Below are 14,631 nucleotides of genomic sequence, written 5' to 3'. Positions count from 1 at the left end.
AAAGGTCAGTTAGCCGAGCGAGGGTGAGCTCAGGAAATCAACACACGGGGACAGTGGAACCAAAATAAGCACGTGCCGGGGAGAGGTACCAGGCCAAATGGGGTTTGGCTCTGAATTTCTAATTGCCTGAATGAGCCTTGGTTCCAATTAGTTTGGCACATCAATTTTCTACTGTGTTTACTTACCAGCTGGAGTATGCGGTGTTGGGGGGGGCCGGGGGGGTGTCAAAAAACTTTATTATGGAGGGAGCCAGGGATAGAAAACTATAAACAGGTAGCTCTGCACATCCACCCTCCCCCATGGGACACCCCTACCCTTCCCCAGCCACTCCACCCCCACCACAAATAATCCACCCAAGTGGCAACAGCTTGGAAGAATCAGGCAGGGTGGAGGGAGGGAATCAGCCTGGCCCCAGAAGCCCCTCTTTAGGGGCTTGAGTGGCCACGGCAGAAGCTGAGGGAAGGAGGAAGAGTCGATTCGGCCATGAGACCCTGTACCTACAGAGCAGAGAGGTGCAGTTGGGCTCAGCCAGTAACCCCCTTCTGAAGGTCCATCACCTTCCGTGCTAAATCCTCCCAGACTTTGGGGAGACAACTCATCCATCCATTTCTCTCTCTCCCCCTCCCCTCCCGATGTAGACCCATTCGCAACAGGCTTAGGAGGAAATCTAGATCACACCCTGAACTGTGGCACGGTGGCGCCTGGCATTCCTTCCGTTAGATTTTCCACCCCTACAAGTTTGGTGGCACTATTGCCACTTTCCGTGATGAGTCTCTAGACTCTAAGCTCATTGTGGGCAGGGAATATGTCTGTTTATTGTTGAATACCCCCCGAAGTGCTTAGCATGGTGCTCTGCACCCAGTAAGCACTCAATAAATACGATGTATTGAACTGAATGAGAAGGCCAGAAGTTGAACCAGTGACCAATCACCCTAAGGTCAGGCTGCCTTGTAGGTAAACTGATATATAAACTTGCTTGACAAATACTACTACCTCAGTAGTTGTATAGTGCTTTTATATTTCCAAAAGGCTTTTTTTTTAAGCATTATTTCATCTCACTTTTCTCCTCAGAGTATTCTTATGAGTACGGCAGGAACAGGGAGCTCTAACCAAGACTAATTTTTCAGATATAATGGGTCCCAAAAGCTCTACAGCTCACAGCAGAGAGGAACCTCTCTGCTACAGGGCTCTCAAACTGAAGCTGTTTGGATCTTAATTTCACCCCAATTTCTGACATATAGGATCAGATTCCTTCAGAGAATGAGGATTTTAGGGTTTGGGTTTTTTTTTTTTTTAGGGTTTTAAGGGTTTTTTTTAGATTGGTCAAGATTTGAGGCCATAACAGAAGGATGGGGTGAATATGACCTTTTCAAATAACGACCAAAATAAATATTTCTGTGCCCGAGGAAGCACTATGAATTACATTCCCCCCTTAAAATCAAAGCAAAGAACGACTCCTTTGTATATGGCCTAGTGGAAAGAACACAGGGCTGGGAGTTAGAGGATCTGGGTTCTAATCTGTCACCTGCCTGTTATGTGACAGTGGGAAAAGTCATTTAATTTTTCTGTGCCTCTTTCCTCATTTGTAAAATTGGGGAAAAAGTATCTATTCTCCCTCCAACTTGGACTGCGAGCCTTAAGTGGGACACAGATTGTGTCTGACCTGATTACCTTGCAATCAATGGGATCTACTGAGAATTTACTGTGTGCAGAGCTTTGTACCAAGCACTTGGGAGAGTACAATACAACAGTCAGCAGACATCTACCCCACCGTTTGGTAGTGTTTGGTACACAGTAAGCCCTTACTAAATAACACATTTATTATTATTTTAAAATATGATATGGAAATGTAAATGACTCACCCGAGTAAACCTCTGAAAATCCAATTACTAGGCTGCAGGTCAACCTACTCTCCTACATTTCAATATACCACTTCTATTTGTAAATACACTTATGTCTGCCATCCCCCGCTAGAATGTTAGCTCCTTATGAGCCGCAGATGTATTGCTTGTTTTGTATTTCCCACGCTCTCCGTACAGTGCACTACACTCAGTAGGCGCTCAACAAATCCTGTTACTGTATGGCTACTACCTGTGCTTTGTTACCACTGCCCAAGAGCCCCTCCCACCTTGGCTAGTAAACAGCTCACATCCTCTTCCCCTCCACCACAGATCCCATGTGTCCACTTTCCTTTGTTCAAGTGGTGATGCTGGCCCCCATTATCCCCGTGAAGCAGATGCAGGGTCCTCGGCATGCATATGAATGAATTCCCGACTCTCGCTGCAGCTGGACGGCCAGCTGCCAGTTTCAAAGTGAAAACTGAGGCGCTAGGGAATTCTCCCCAGCCGCATGGACCCAAAAGGGGCCAGGCAATCCCTCTCGGGAACAACAGAAAAGGCAAAATTAAGAAGACCAGAGATCCCTTCCTGCTGCCTGAATGGTAACTGTCCACTCAACTCATCACGAGCCCGGGCTACCACCATGGAGGTGATCTCGATTCTCCCGGTGGTCACCGGTGTCAACGGATCCGCCGGAGAGACACGTGTAACGTGATAAATATGGAGACAACAATGACAAAGAAAAGACAATTACGCTCTGGGGTGAGATTAATCAAAATTCACAGTGTACACTGTAATTTAAACAAACTGCTAGTGCCGGGCTTGCCACCCAGCTACACATTCTAATTGGCTAATTAAGCAGCTGCGACAGAAACAGGGCCGCAATGCTCTGCAGGAACGGTGCGAGACAAAACCCCCAAATAATAGGCTGATTAGGATGATCTCATCCACTCCGGGCCTCGTATCCACCATCGGCGGGTGGATACTCTTACTTTTCACAGCTATCTCGCATCTCCCCAGTACTCTTGTCCTCCTGAGCCTGGACCCTGAATATGCCATAGGCAGAATTCCTCATCTCCCCACTGAAGGGTCAGCCCGAGTCTTTCGGCTAGCGAATGGATGACTGACTCCGTCATTTCCAGTCTCAGAATGGTTTACCCGATCTGGAGACTGAGGGTGGGAAAAGGGGATTATCAAGAGCCTCCATACGAAGCCCCATATGTATCAAGTAGGCGTAAAAGGCACGGCATCAGGGGCTGCCCTCAAGGAGCTTGTAACCTGATGCAGAGACAAATGGACATCAGTTGCCTAGCATACAATAAGAGCATAGATACAATCAAAACAAAATCAAGCCATTTATAAAAAAAGCAGATGGCTGAGGGGATGACATGACTAGGAAAGGGAGGCAGTCTGGAAATGTCTCCACCGGGAGAGAGCTTTTTAAGGTCTTTGAAAGTGGAAAGAGATGGGGTTTGGTGGACTGGGGCTGCGAAGAGATGGGAAGAGTTTCATAAGCAGCCGGTCAGAGTCAGGAGAGCGGTAGGCAAGCTACAGCTAGAAGGTTAGCTGGAACGGAAAATAGAGGAAACTGAGCCCAGAGAAGTGAAGTGACTTGACCAGGCTCACACAGCAGACAAGTGGCGGAGCGGTGAAGAACCCAGGTTCTCCAATTCCCAGGCCTGAGATCTTTCCACTAGGCCGCACTGCTTCCTACAATGATAAGCCACTAGAATGCTTTCAGGAAATATCTTCTGCTGATCAGAACACCTTGGGAGCCTTACTGCCTACCTGACGCTCAGGCATTCCCAAGAAGGTTGTGTACGGAAAAGAATCAGACGCTTGTTGTCATCAGTCAGAGCGAAGTAGTTGCCTGATTTGGAAAACGTAGATGCAAGGATGTTGTCACTTCCTTTATCCACAGGCTGTTCATCCTCACTATGAAACAGAAAGGAATTAAAAAAATAATTATATCTTAAACATCATCTAAGTAAATACTAATGGTAACAAACTGGTATGGCAAATGTGCAGGGCACCATCTAAAGAATAAAACTGATAAAGTTCTCAAAAGGCATTTTATACAAATAAAAAGTTGGGAAGGCCAGCAAAAATCAACTGCTATTTAAGGTGCGGGAATTGCATGAAAGTGCTCAAGTAAGAGACTTGGGGGGTCCATCAAAATGAGTGTCCAGTTGCAAGTTTAAGAACACAGAGCAGTCTTTTTTAATGAATTTGCATCATGAGAACATGTAAGTGAATGGTTTTTTCCATTAAGAAGCATTGCCCCTCATGGGCAGGAAATGCATCTACCAACTCTGTTATATTGTATTCCCTCAAGCACACAGTAAGTGCTCAGTAAATACTATTACTGATTGATTAATGGAGAAACAGTGTGGTCTAGTGAAAACAGCATGGACCTGAGAGTGAAGGGAGCCAGATTTTTACCCTGCCTGCTATACTAGCCTGTTGTATGACCTTGGGCAAGTCACTTAATTTCTCTCAGTTTCCTCATCTGTAAAATGGGCTTCTCTCTCAGACAACAAGCCCCACATCAGGCATGGACGTGTCAAGTCTTGTATCCACCCCAGCGTTTAATAGAGGGATTAGCATATAGTAAGCACTTAAATTCCTAGAGTTATTATTATTATGCTTACATTCATAAGGATTTCTTTTCTCTTTCAGAGTATACTTTAAGTATCAGGAATTGAAATGCAAAATACTTGGGTAGAGTAGGTGGGGCACTTCGGCTTTTTCACTTTTTCTTCCTCCCTTACACTTATTAACGTAAAAAAAATTCCCAATCGACTCTTAGGGAAAATAGTGAAAATGTAACTGAATTGGAATGACCCACATATGCCACAGATTAAGCACACTATTACACTGGACAAAATACACTAAGACACCTGTTTAGTATAGTGCTCTGCACACAATAAGCACTCAATAAATACCACTGGTTATTACTGAGAAGACTACCATATAGAACTTTCACACAATCTTTATCTACTCCCCCAAACAGTTCTATCGTAGTCTACAGGTTAAAATACGCTCCATATCTTGAAACAACTCACAGAGCTAATTTTTCTGAACAAGGTACATGTTTTTCCTAAAATCGCAAAGCCTTCAGGCAGATGCCTGAAACCATCACCCGCAATGCAGACGGTCTGTGGTCTTCCCACTGTGAGCTGGGAGAAAAGGAGGGGTGGGGGCAAGAGGGTGCCCAAGAAGGAAGTCTCTGACCTTTGCCAGGAGAGTAGCAACGAGTGCTGAGCAGGACTTGTGCTTGCCCAGCCTCAGGCCATGCTGTGACTCTCGCGCGAAAGGTGGGGGTCTCCCAACCGCGGCACTCCATCATTTCCGCTGCTAGGGAGGCCCAAACCAATAAATCCTTAACCTCCGCCACAGTGGGGCTTCAGCTATTCAATCAATCAGTCCATCAACAGAATTTATTGAGTGCTTAATGTGCCCCTGCTATCCCTGCCCTCCAAGAGCTTACAGCCTCGAGGCACAGAAAGATATTAAAATAGCTTAGGGAGAGGGAAAACAGATATAAGAAGATTTGCATGAGTATTGTGGGGACAGGGTGAGAGTCAAAGTCCTGAAAGGGTACACAGCCAAGTGTATAATCAACACGGAGGGGAGGGCAGAGCCCAGACCTATGTCATTCAAGCATCTTTTTTGGAGGACAGAAGGATAAGTGGAGATCCACACAGCCGTATTTAGTGGACAACGTCCACTGTTATTTGGTCTGTCAGCACCGATCACTGGAAGGGCTGTCAAAGAGTTCACCAAAATGATCTCACCCTTTATCCTCTGGTGGCTTCTTCTCGGCAGTGCTGCAGTCGTAGACAAAGAAGCTGACGTCCTCACTAGAAGCAATGAACAAAGCGATTAAAGGGGGGCACTGCCAAAAGGGGAGGCTGGTTTTGGGCCCTGAAAAATGCCCTGTTCGCTGCCCTCTGAAACTATTTATTGCACCAAAGTGCCTTACAGGGATGAGATGGGCTAATGAAATCAGACAAACATGTGGGCAGCATTTTGATGCAATCGGCCAATCATGTAAGTCCTATGAGCTTGACGTACAGCAATTGGTTTTGCAGTCAAAATCGTCTTTTTTTGGACCTAGAAATCCATGAGGCCATTCTATTTTACTTCATTTGTCTCCTTATGAAAGTTATGAGTATGACACGGAATTGAGTATGTGAGAGTTTCCAATGTGATTAGTTCAATGGAAGGGGACAAAAGCTAGAAAAGCTACAATTTTGTTATCAACTCATCAAGTGTTTTTCTTAATATAATAATAATATGCATTAAGTACTTATTATGTGGCAAGATACGAGATAATACGAGATAATCAGGATAGCCCCTGTCCCACTTGGTGCTCACAATCTAGCTAGGAGGGAGTATTAAGAAATTTCAGAAATATTTCAAAGGACTGGATGAGTAGAAAGCCTTACTGAAGGCACATCTCCTCCAAGTGGCTTTCCCTATGCCCTCAATCTCTCCTCTCCCTCTCCATTCTACGTCTTCCTTGCAACTGTTTACTTGTTTTGATGTCTGTCTCCTCCCTGTAAGTCCGGTGTGGGCAGGGACTGTCTCTCTGTTGCTAAATTGTACTTTCCAAGCACTTAGTACAATGCTTTGCACACAGTACGAGCTCAATAAATATGATTGAAGTGGATTTACTCCCATTATTTACCCCTCCCTCAGCCCCTCCAGCACTTATGTACATATCCATAATTTATTTATATTGATGTCTGTCTACCCCTCTAGACTTTGAGCTCACTGTAGGCAGGGAACATGTTTACCAACTCGATTGTATTGTACTCTCCCAAGCACTATGTACATTGCTCTGCACACAATAAGCACTCAATAACTAGGGTTGATTGATTAGGAAAGGGTAACTCGGGGAGTTTCCTGGTCATCATTTCCCACCCTGATATAGAGCCCCTCACAGGTGTGCAAACCAGCCTGGCCCAACCTGAGCTCAAACAGTCCTCTGGACTGCAAGCTCTTTGTGGACAGGGCATGTGTCTGTTATTTTGTACTCTCCCAAGCGCTCTGCAAACAGCAAGCACTTAATAAATGCAGGATCATTTACTCGGGACCCCCCAGAGACGGGGACCATATTTAATTCCCATCTGTGCATTGTTTCCCAGAACTTGGCCTGGCACTTTGCACACAAAAGATGCTCACTATATACTATAACTATTACTCAAGCTTGTAGCTAGCTGGACTCAATCTTACTTTCAGGGAGGGTTTGCACGGTACCCTGGGCCAGTCCAAGCATCCCTGTGAGTGAAGGAGATCTATAACTGCAGCATTTGCTGAGACTTCCTCCTTGCACTATTCATAATGCATTTCTCATGTGCATGGTTCCCAGTCTGTGCTCAGTGGCCCAGGCTGCACAGGGCCACCCGGCCACCTTTCAGTGGCTTGTGGCCTGAGGTCTTCAGGCCAGGCCATCTCCTTGTTGAATGTTAAGTTCTTTATGGGCAGGGAGCATGATATCAACTCTGTTGAACGGTACTCTCCCAAGCACTTACCACAGTGCTCTGCACACAGTAAGTATTCAACACATATCACTGATTAATTGATCACTTGGTAAGTGACCTCCGGTGACAATACACCCTTTCCCAATCTTGCAGCCTTTCTCTTGCTTCCATGAAATAAAAGGCAGTTATAATTGCAAGCTTGATAAATTTTATGAACCTAAGTTAAAAAAAAAAACTGGGGCTTCTTTAGAAAATTACATTAAGGGAAAGATGAGAATACTACTACAAACAAATGACTGAACTTCAATGCCCTTCTTCTACACCTCACTGCTGCCAGGTACAAACTTGGTATTGAAATGCCAAGTACTTTTCCATACTGCTTAACAAATCTAGTGTTCTAATTTGAAACGGCCTACAGCATAGTTATTGAGGCAATTAACGTAAGAACTCTTTCTTACTTCACATAACGCTGGATCAGACTGAGAAATGTTATCCACATCAAGAAATTGAAGTGACTTTCAAATCCCAAATCATATGGAGTCTAATGTGGTAATTAATTTTCAGTTGTATATTTAAAAACGAATCACATGCAACAGAGGCCTAGCTACAACTTTCAGAGGGTCTATTATGTCATTTGATTCCTTTTAAAACACGCTGCTCAACTCCTCTCCCCCTCATCCCCCTCTCCATCCCCCCCATCTTACCTCCTTCCCTTCCCCAAAGTACCTGTATATATGTATATGTTTGCACATATTTATTACTCTATTTATTTATTTATTTTACTTGTACATATCTATTCTATTTATTTTATTTTGTTAGTATGTTTGGTTTTGTTCTCTGTCTCCCCCTTTTAGACTGTGAGCCCACTGTTGGGTAGCGACTGTCTCTATATGTTGCCAATTTGTACTTCCCAAGCGCTTAGTACAGTGCTCTGCACATAGTAAGCGCTCAATAAATACGATTGATGATGATGATGATAGTAAACAGTAGGAGTATTGGTATTTATTGGCCAGTCATGTAATATTGTAATAATATATTATTATTACTTCACTTCTCTGGGCCTCAGTTACCTCATCTGTAAAATGGGGATGAAGCCTGTGAGCCCCATGTGGGACAACCTGATCACCTTGTATTTATTTCAGCACTTAGAACAGTGCTTGGCACATAGTAAGCACTTCACAAATGCTACCGTCATCACCATCCCCCCGTGTGGCTGAGGGACTTTGGGGGGAGTGAAGAGTGGGCTAAGGGGTGTAAGTGGGCGGCCCCAGCTGCCGGCCCGTGGCTCAATGGAAAGAGCCCGGGCTTTGGAGTCAGAGGTCATGGGTTCAAATCCCGGCTCCACCACTTGTCAGCTGGGTGACTTTGGGCAAGTCACTTCACTGGGCCTCAGTTCCCTCACCTGTGAAATGGGGATTAAGGCTGTAAGCCCCACGTGGGACAACCTGATCACCTTGTATCCTCCCCAGTGCTTAGAACAGTGCTTTGCATATAATAAGCGCTTAACAAATGCCGTTATTATTACTGGAGTCAGAGGTCCTAGGTTGAAATCCTGGCTCCACCAACTGTCAGCTGGGTGACTTTGGGCAAGTCACTTGACTTCTCTGGGCCTCAGTTCCCTCATCTGTAAAAGGGGGATGAAGACTGTTAGCCCCCCCCCCCCGTGGGACAACCTGATGACCTTGTATCCCCACTGTGCTTAGAAGAGAGAAGCAGCATGGCTCAGTGGAAAGAGCCCGGGCTTTGGAGTCAGAGGTCGTGGGTTCAAAACCCGGCTCTGCCGACTGTCAACTGTGTGACTTTGGGCAAGTCACTTCACTTCTCTGGGCCTCAGTTACCTCAGTAAAATGGGGATTATATCTGTGAGCCCCCGCTGGGACAACCTGATCACCTTGTAACCTCCCCAGCGCTTGGAACAGTGCTTTGCACATAGTAAGCGCTTAATAAATGTCATTATTATTATTACTATTCAAATCCAGGCTCTGCCAACTGTCAGCTGTGTGACTTTGGGCAAGTCACTTCACTTCTCTGGGCCTCAGTTACCTCAGCAAAATAGGGATTAAATCTGTGAGCCCCCGCTGGGACAACCTGATCACCTTGTAACCTCACCAGCGCTTGGAACAGTACTTTGCACATAGTAAGCGCTTAATAAATGTCATTATTACTACTATTCAAATCCAGGCTCTGCCAACTGTCAGCTGTGTGACTTTGGGCATGTCACTTCACTTCTCTGGGCCTCAGTTACCTCAGAAAAATGGGGATGAAATCTGTGAGCCCCCGCTGGGACAACCTGATCACCTTATAACCTCCCAAGTGCTTAATAAATGTCATTATTATTATTACTGCTCAAATCCAGGCTCTGCCAACTATCAGCTGTGTGACTTTGGGCAAGTCACTTCACTTCTCTGGGCCTCAATTACCTCAGCAAAATGGGGATTAAATCTGCAAGCCCCCGCTGGGACAACCCGATCACCTTGTAACCTCCCCGGTGCTTGGAACAGTGTTTTGCACATAGTAGCACTTAATAAATGTCATTATTATTATTACTACTCAAATCCAGGCTATGCCAACTGTCAGCTATGTGACTTTGGGCAAGTCACTTCACTCCTCTGGGCCTCAGTTACCTCAGTAAAATGGGGATTATATCTGTGAGCCCCCACTGGGACAACCTGATCACCTTGTAACCTCCCCAGCGCTTGGAACAGTGCTTTGCACATAGTAAGCGCTTAATAAATGTCATTATTATTATTACTATTCAAATCCAGGCTCTGCCAACTGTCAGCTGTGTGACTTTGGGCAAGTCACTTCACTCCTCTGGGCCTCAGTTACCTCAGTAAAATGGGGATTATATCTGTGAGCCCCCACTGGGACAACCTGATCACCTTGTAACCTCCCCAGCGCTTGGAACAGTGCTTTGCACATAGTAAGCGCTTAATAAATGTCATTATTATTATTACTATTCAAATCCAGGCTCTGCCAACTGTAAGCTGTATGACTTTGGGCAAGTCACTTCACTTCTCTGGGCCTCAGTTACCTCAGAAAAATGGGGATTAAATCTGTGAGCCCCCGCTGGGACAACCTGATCACCTTGTAACCTCCCCAGCGCTTGGAACGGTGCTTTGCACATAGCAAGCACTTAATAAATGTCATTATTATTATTACTATTCAAATCCAGGCTCTGCCAACTGTCAGCTGTGTGACTTTGGGCATGTCACTTCACTTCTCTGGGCCTCAGTTACCTCAGTAAAATGGGGATTAAATCTGTGAGCCCCCTCTGGGACAACCTGATCACCCTGTAACCTCCCCAGCACTTGGAACAGTGCTTTGCACATAGTAAGCACTTAATAAATGGGGATTATTGCAAAGTAAGCACTTAATAAATGTCATTATTATTATTACTATTCAAATCCAGGCTCTGCCAACTGTCAGCTGTGTGACTTTGGGCAAGTCACTTCACTTCTCTGGGCCTCAGTTACCTCAGCAAACTGGGGATTAAATCTGTGAGCCCCCGCTGGGACAACCTGATCACCTTATAACCTCCCAAGCGCTTAATAAACGTCATTGTTATTATTATTATTATTATTATTCAAATCCCGGCTCTGCCAACTGTCAGCTGTGTGACTTGGGGCATGTCACTTCACTTCTCTGGGCCTCAGTTACCTCAGAAAAATGGGGATGAAATCTGTGAGCCCCCGCTGGGACAACCTGATCACCTTGTAACCATGTTTTGCACATAGTAAGCGCTTAATAAAAGTCATTATTATTATTATTATTATCTAAATCCCGGCTCTGCCAACTGTCAGCTGCGTGACTTTGGGCAAGTCACTTCACTTCTCTGGGCCTCAGTTACCTCAGCAAAATGGGGATTAAATGTGTGAGCCCCCGATGGGACAACCTGATCACCTTATAACCTCCCAAGTGCTTAATAAATATTATTATTATTATTATTATTTTTATTCAAATCCCGGCTCTGCCAACTGTCAGCTGTGTGACTTTGGGCAAGTCACTTCACTTCTCTGGGCTCAGTTACCTCAGCAAACTGGGGATTAAATCTGTGAGCCCCCGCTGGGACAACCTGATCACCTTGTAACCATGTTTTGCACATAGTAAGCGCTTAATAAAAGTCATTATTATTATTATTATTCAAATCCCGGCTCTGCCAACTGTCAGCTGTGTGACTTTGGGCATGTCACTTCACTTCTCTGGGCCTCAGTTACCTCAGTGAAATGGGGATTAAATCTGTGAGCCCCGCTGGGACAGCCTGATCACCTTGTAACCATGCTTTGCACATAGTAAGCGCTTAATAAAAGTCATTATTATTATTATTATTCAAATCCCGGCTCTGCCAACTGTCAGTTGTGTGACTTTGGGCAAGTCACTTCACTGGGCCTCAGTTACCTCAGCAAAATGGGGATTAAGACTGTGAGCCCCCCCAACGTGGGACCACCTGATCACCTTGGAACCTCCCCGGCGCTTGGAACAGTGCTTTGCACATAGTAAGCGCTTACCAAATGTCATCAATATTATGATTAACAGTGCTTGGCACATAGTAAGCGCTTAATAAAATGCCACCATCATGAGGTGTCTCCCGCCGGGCCCCGCTCACCTGCAGGCCCCGCGGCGCGCGGCCACCAAGCGGCTCCGGCCGGTCACGGCCAGCGCCCGCGTGCCGCAGTCCAGCGCCGCGCGCCCCGCCATGCGCGCCGCCCCACGCGCCGCTCGGCCACGCGCGCGACGTCACGGCCACCGGCGCGATGACGTCACGGGCAGCGTGTCGCCGTCATCGTCGTCCCCGGGGACCCCCGCGTGCGCGCGCGCGCGCGCTCTTGGGGCGGGAAATGTTGCCCGGCAACGACGGGCTCCGCCAATCAGGAAGCACGTTCCCCGTACGTCATACTATTTGTACAGTCCTCCCCTCCCCCACCCTCTCAGATTGTGATCCCGTTGTCGTCCGGGGTTTGTCTACTTTTGTGTCTCTCTGTTGTCGACTTGTAATAATCAATCAATCAATCGTATTTATTGAGCGCTTACTGTGTGCAGAGCACTGTACTAAGCGCTTGGGAAGTCCAAGTTGGCAACATAGAGAGACGGTCCCTACCCAACAGTGGGCTCACAGTCTAGAAGGGGGAGACAGAGAACAAAACAAAACATACTAACAAAATAAAATAATAATAATTTGGTATTTGTTAAAAAAAAATGGCATTTATTAAGCGCTTACTATGTGCAAAGCACTGTTCTAAGCGCTGGGGAGGATACCAGGTGATCAGGCTGTCCCACGGGGGGCTCACAGTCTTCATCCCCATTTTACAGATAACAATAACAATGTTGGCATTTGTTAAGCGCTTACTATGTGCAAAGCACTGTTCTAAGCGCTGGGGGGATACAAAGTGATCAGGTTGTCCCATGTGTTCACAGTCTTAATCCCCATTTTACAGATGAGGTAACTGAGGCTCAGAGAAATTAAGTGACTTGCCCAAGGTCACACAGCAGACATGTGGTGGAGTCGGAATTCGAACCCATGACTTCTGATTCCAAAGCCCGTTGTTGGCATTTGTTAAGCGCTTACTATGTGCAAAGCACCGTTCTAAGCGCTGGGGGGGGATACAAAGTGATCAGGTTGTCCCATGTGGGGTTCACAGTCTTAATCCCCATTTTACAGATGAGGTAACTGAGGCTCAGAGAAATTAAGTGACTTGCCCAAGATCATACAGCAGACATGTGGTGGAGTCGGGATTCGAACCCATGACTTCTGATTCCAAAGCCCGTGCTCTTTCCACTGAGCCACGCTGCTTCTCAAACAACATCTGTCAGAAGTGGGATTCGAACCCACGCCTCCATGGGAGACTGCGACCTGAACGCAGCGCCTTAGACCACTCGGCCATCCTGACTCACAGATGAGGTAACTGAGGCACAGAGAAGTGAAGTGACTTTCCCAAAGTCACACAGCTGACAATTGGCGGAGCCGGGATTGGAACCCATGACCTCTGACTCCAAAGCCCGCGCTCTTTCCACTGAGGCACGCTGCACTGTACTAAGCGCTTGGGAAGTACAAGTTGAAAGCATATAGAGACGGTCCCTACCCACCAGCGGGCTCACAGTCTAGAAGGGGGAGACAGACAACAAAACAAAACATATTAAAATAAAATATAATAAATATGTATTTATGGGGGGAGGGGGAGGGTTGTTGGGGGAGACAGACAACAAAACAAAACATATTAACAAAATAAAATAAATAGAATAAATATGTATTTATGTATATATCTTTATGTATACATGTATATATCATATGTATATGTATCATGTATATGCATCATATGTATATATTTATGTATATATATATAAATATATTTATTTATTTTACCTGTACATATCTATTCTATTTATTTTATTTTGTTAATATGTTTGGTTTTGTTCTCTGTCTCCCCCTTCTCGACTGTGAGCCCACTGTTGGGTAGGGACTGTCTCTATATGTTGCCAACCTGTACTTCCCAAGCGCTTAGTACAGTGCTCTCTGCACACAGTAAGCGCTCAATAAATACGATTGATTGACGGATTGATTGATTTATGGGGAGAGGGTTATTGTTGGGTCGGGATCGTCTATATGTTGCCGACTTGGACTTCCCAAGCGCTTAGTACAGTGCTCTGCACACAGTAAAAGCTCAATAAATACGATTGATTGATTGATTGATTGATTGATGGGGGGGAGGGTTATTGTTGGGTCGGGATCGTCTCTATATGTTGCCGACTTGGACTTCCCAAGCGCTTAGTGCAGTGCACTGCACACAGGAAGCGCTCAATAAAGAGGAAGGAAGGAAGAGAGAAAGAAAGAGTGAAAGAAAGAAAGAGAAAGGAAGAAAGAAAGAAAGAGAGGAAGAGATAGAGAGAGAGAAAGAAAAAGGAAGAGAGAGAGAAAAAGAGAGAAAGAGAGAAAAAGAAAGGAAGAGAGATAGGGAGGGAGAAAGAGAGAAAGGAAGAGAGTGAGAAAGAGAGAGAAAGAAAGAAAGGAAGAGAGATAGGGAGGGAGAAAGAGAGAAAGGAAGAGAGTGAGAAAGAGAGAGAAAGAAAGAAAGACAGAGAGAGTGAGAAAGAGAGAGAGAGAAAGAAAGGAAGAGAGAAAAGGAGAGAGAGAGAGAGAAAGAAAGAAAGGAAGAGAAAGAGAAAGAAAGAAAGGAAGAGAGAGAGAAAGAAAGAAAGGGAGAGAGAGGGAGGGAGAGAGAAAGAGAGAAAGGAAGAGAGAGAGAGGAGAGAGAAAGAAAGGAAGAGAGAGAAAGAGAGAGAGAGAAAGAAAGGAAAAAAGAGAGAGA

General features: G+C 45.5%; 1 protein-coding gene and 1 non-coding gene across 2 annotated transcripts in view; both read right to left on the bottom strand.

Moving 5' to 3' along the window:
* WDR4 (WD repeat domain 4) overlaps positions 1–12,025 on the bottom strand; it is a 35,058-nt gene extending 23,033 nt beyond the window's left edge. The window contains exons 1-3 of the mRNA XM_038760128.1: positions 11,934–12,025; positions 5,636–5,701; positions 3,627–3,773 (exon numbers count right to left, since the gene is read on the bottom strand). Of these exons, the coding sequence (XP_038616056.1) occupies positions 3,627–3,773; positions 5,636–5,701; positions 11,934–12,025 (305 nt within the window). The remainder of the gene's footprint in view (positions 1–3,626; positions 3,774–5,635; positions 5,702–11,933) is intronic.
* A 1,107-nt stretch (positions 12,026–13,132) lies between these two features.
* Positions 13,133–13,215, bottom strand: TRNAL-CAG. Its single transcript has one exon. It is a non-coding gene; the product is annotated as a tRNA-Leu (tRNA).
* Positions 13,216–14,631: the final 1,416 nt, after the last annotated feature.

This window comes from Tachyglossus aculeatus, chromosome 18 (genome assembly GCF_015852505.1).
Source record: "Tachyglossus aculeatus isolate mTacAcu1 chromosome 18, mTacAcu1.pri, whole genome shotgun sequence".
Classification (NCBI taxonomy): domain Eukaryota; kingdom Metazoa; phylum Chordata; class Mammalia; order Monotremata; family Tachyglossidae; genus Tachyglossus; species Tachyglossus aculeatus.
Note: the sequence above shows the minus strand (reverse complement) of the source record. Positions and strands in the feature narration are given on the sequence as shown.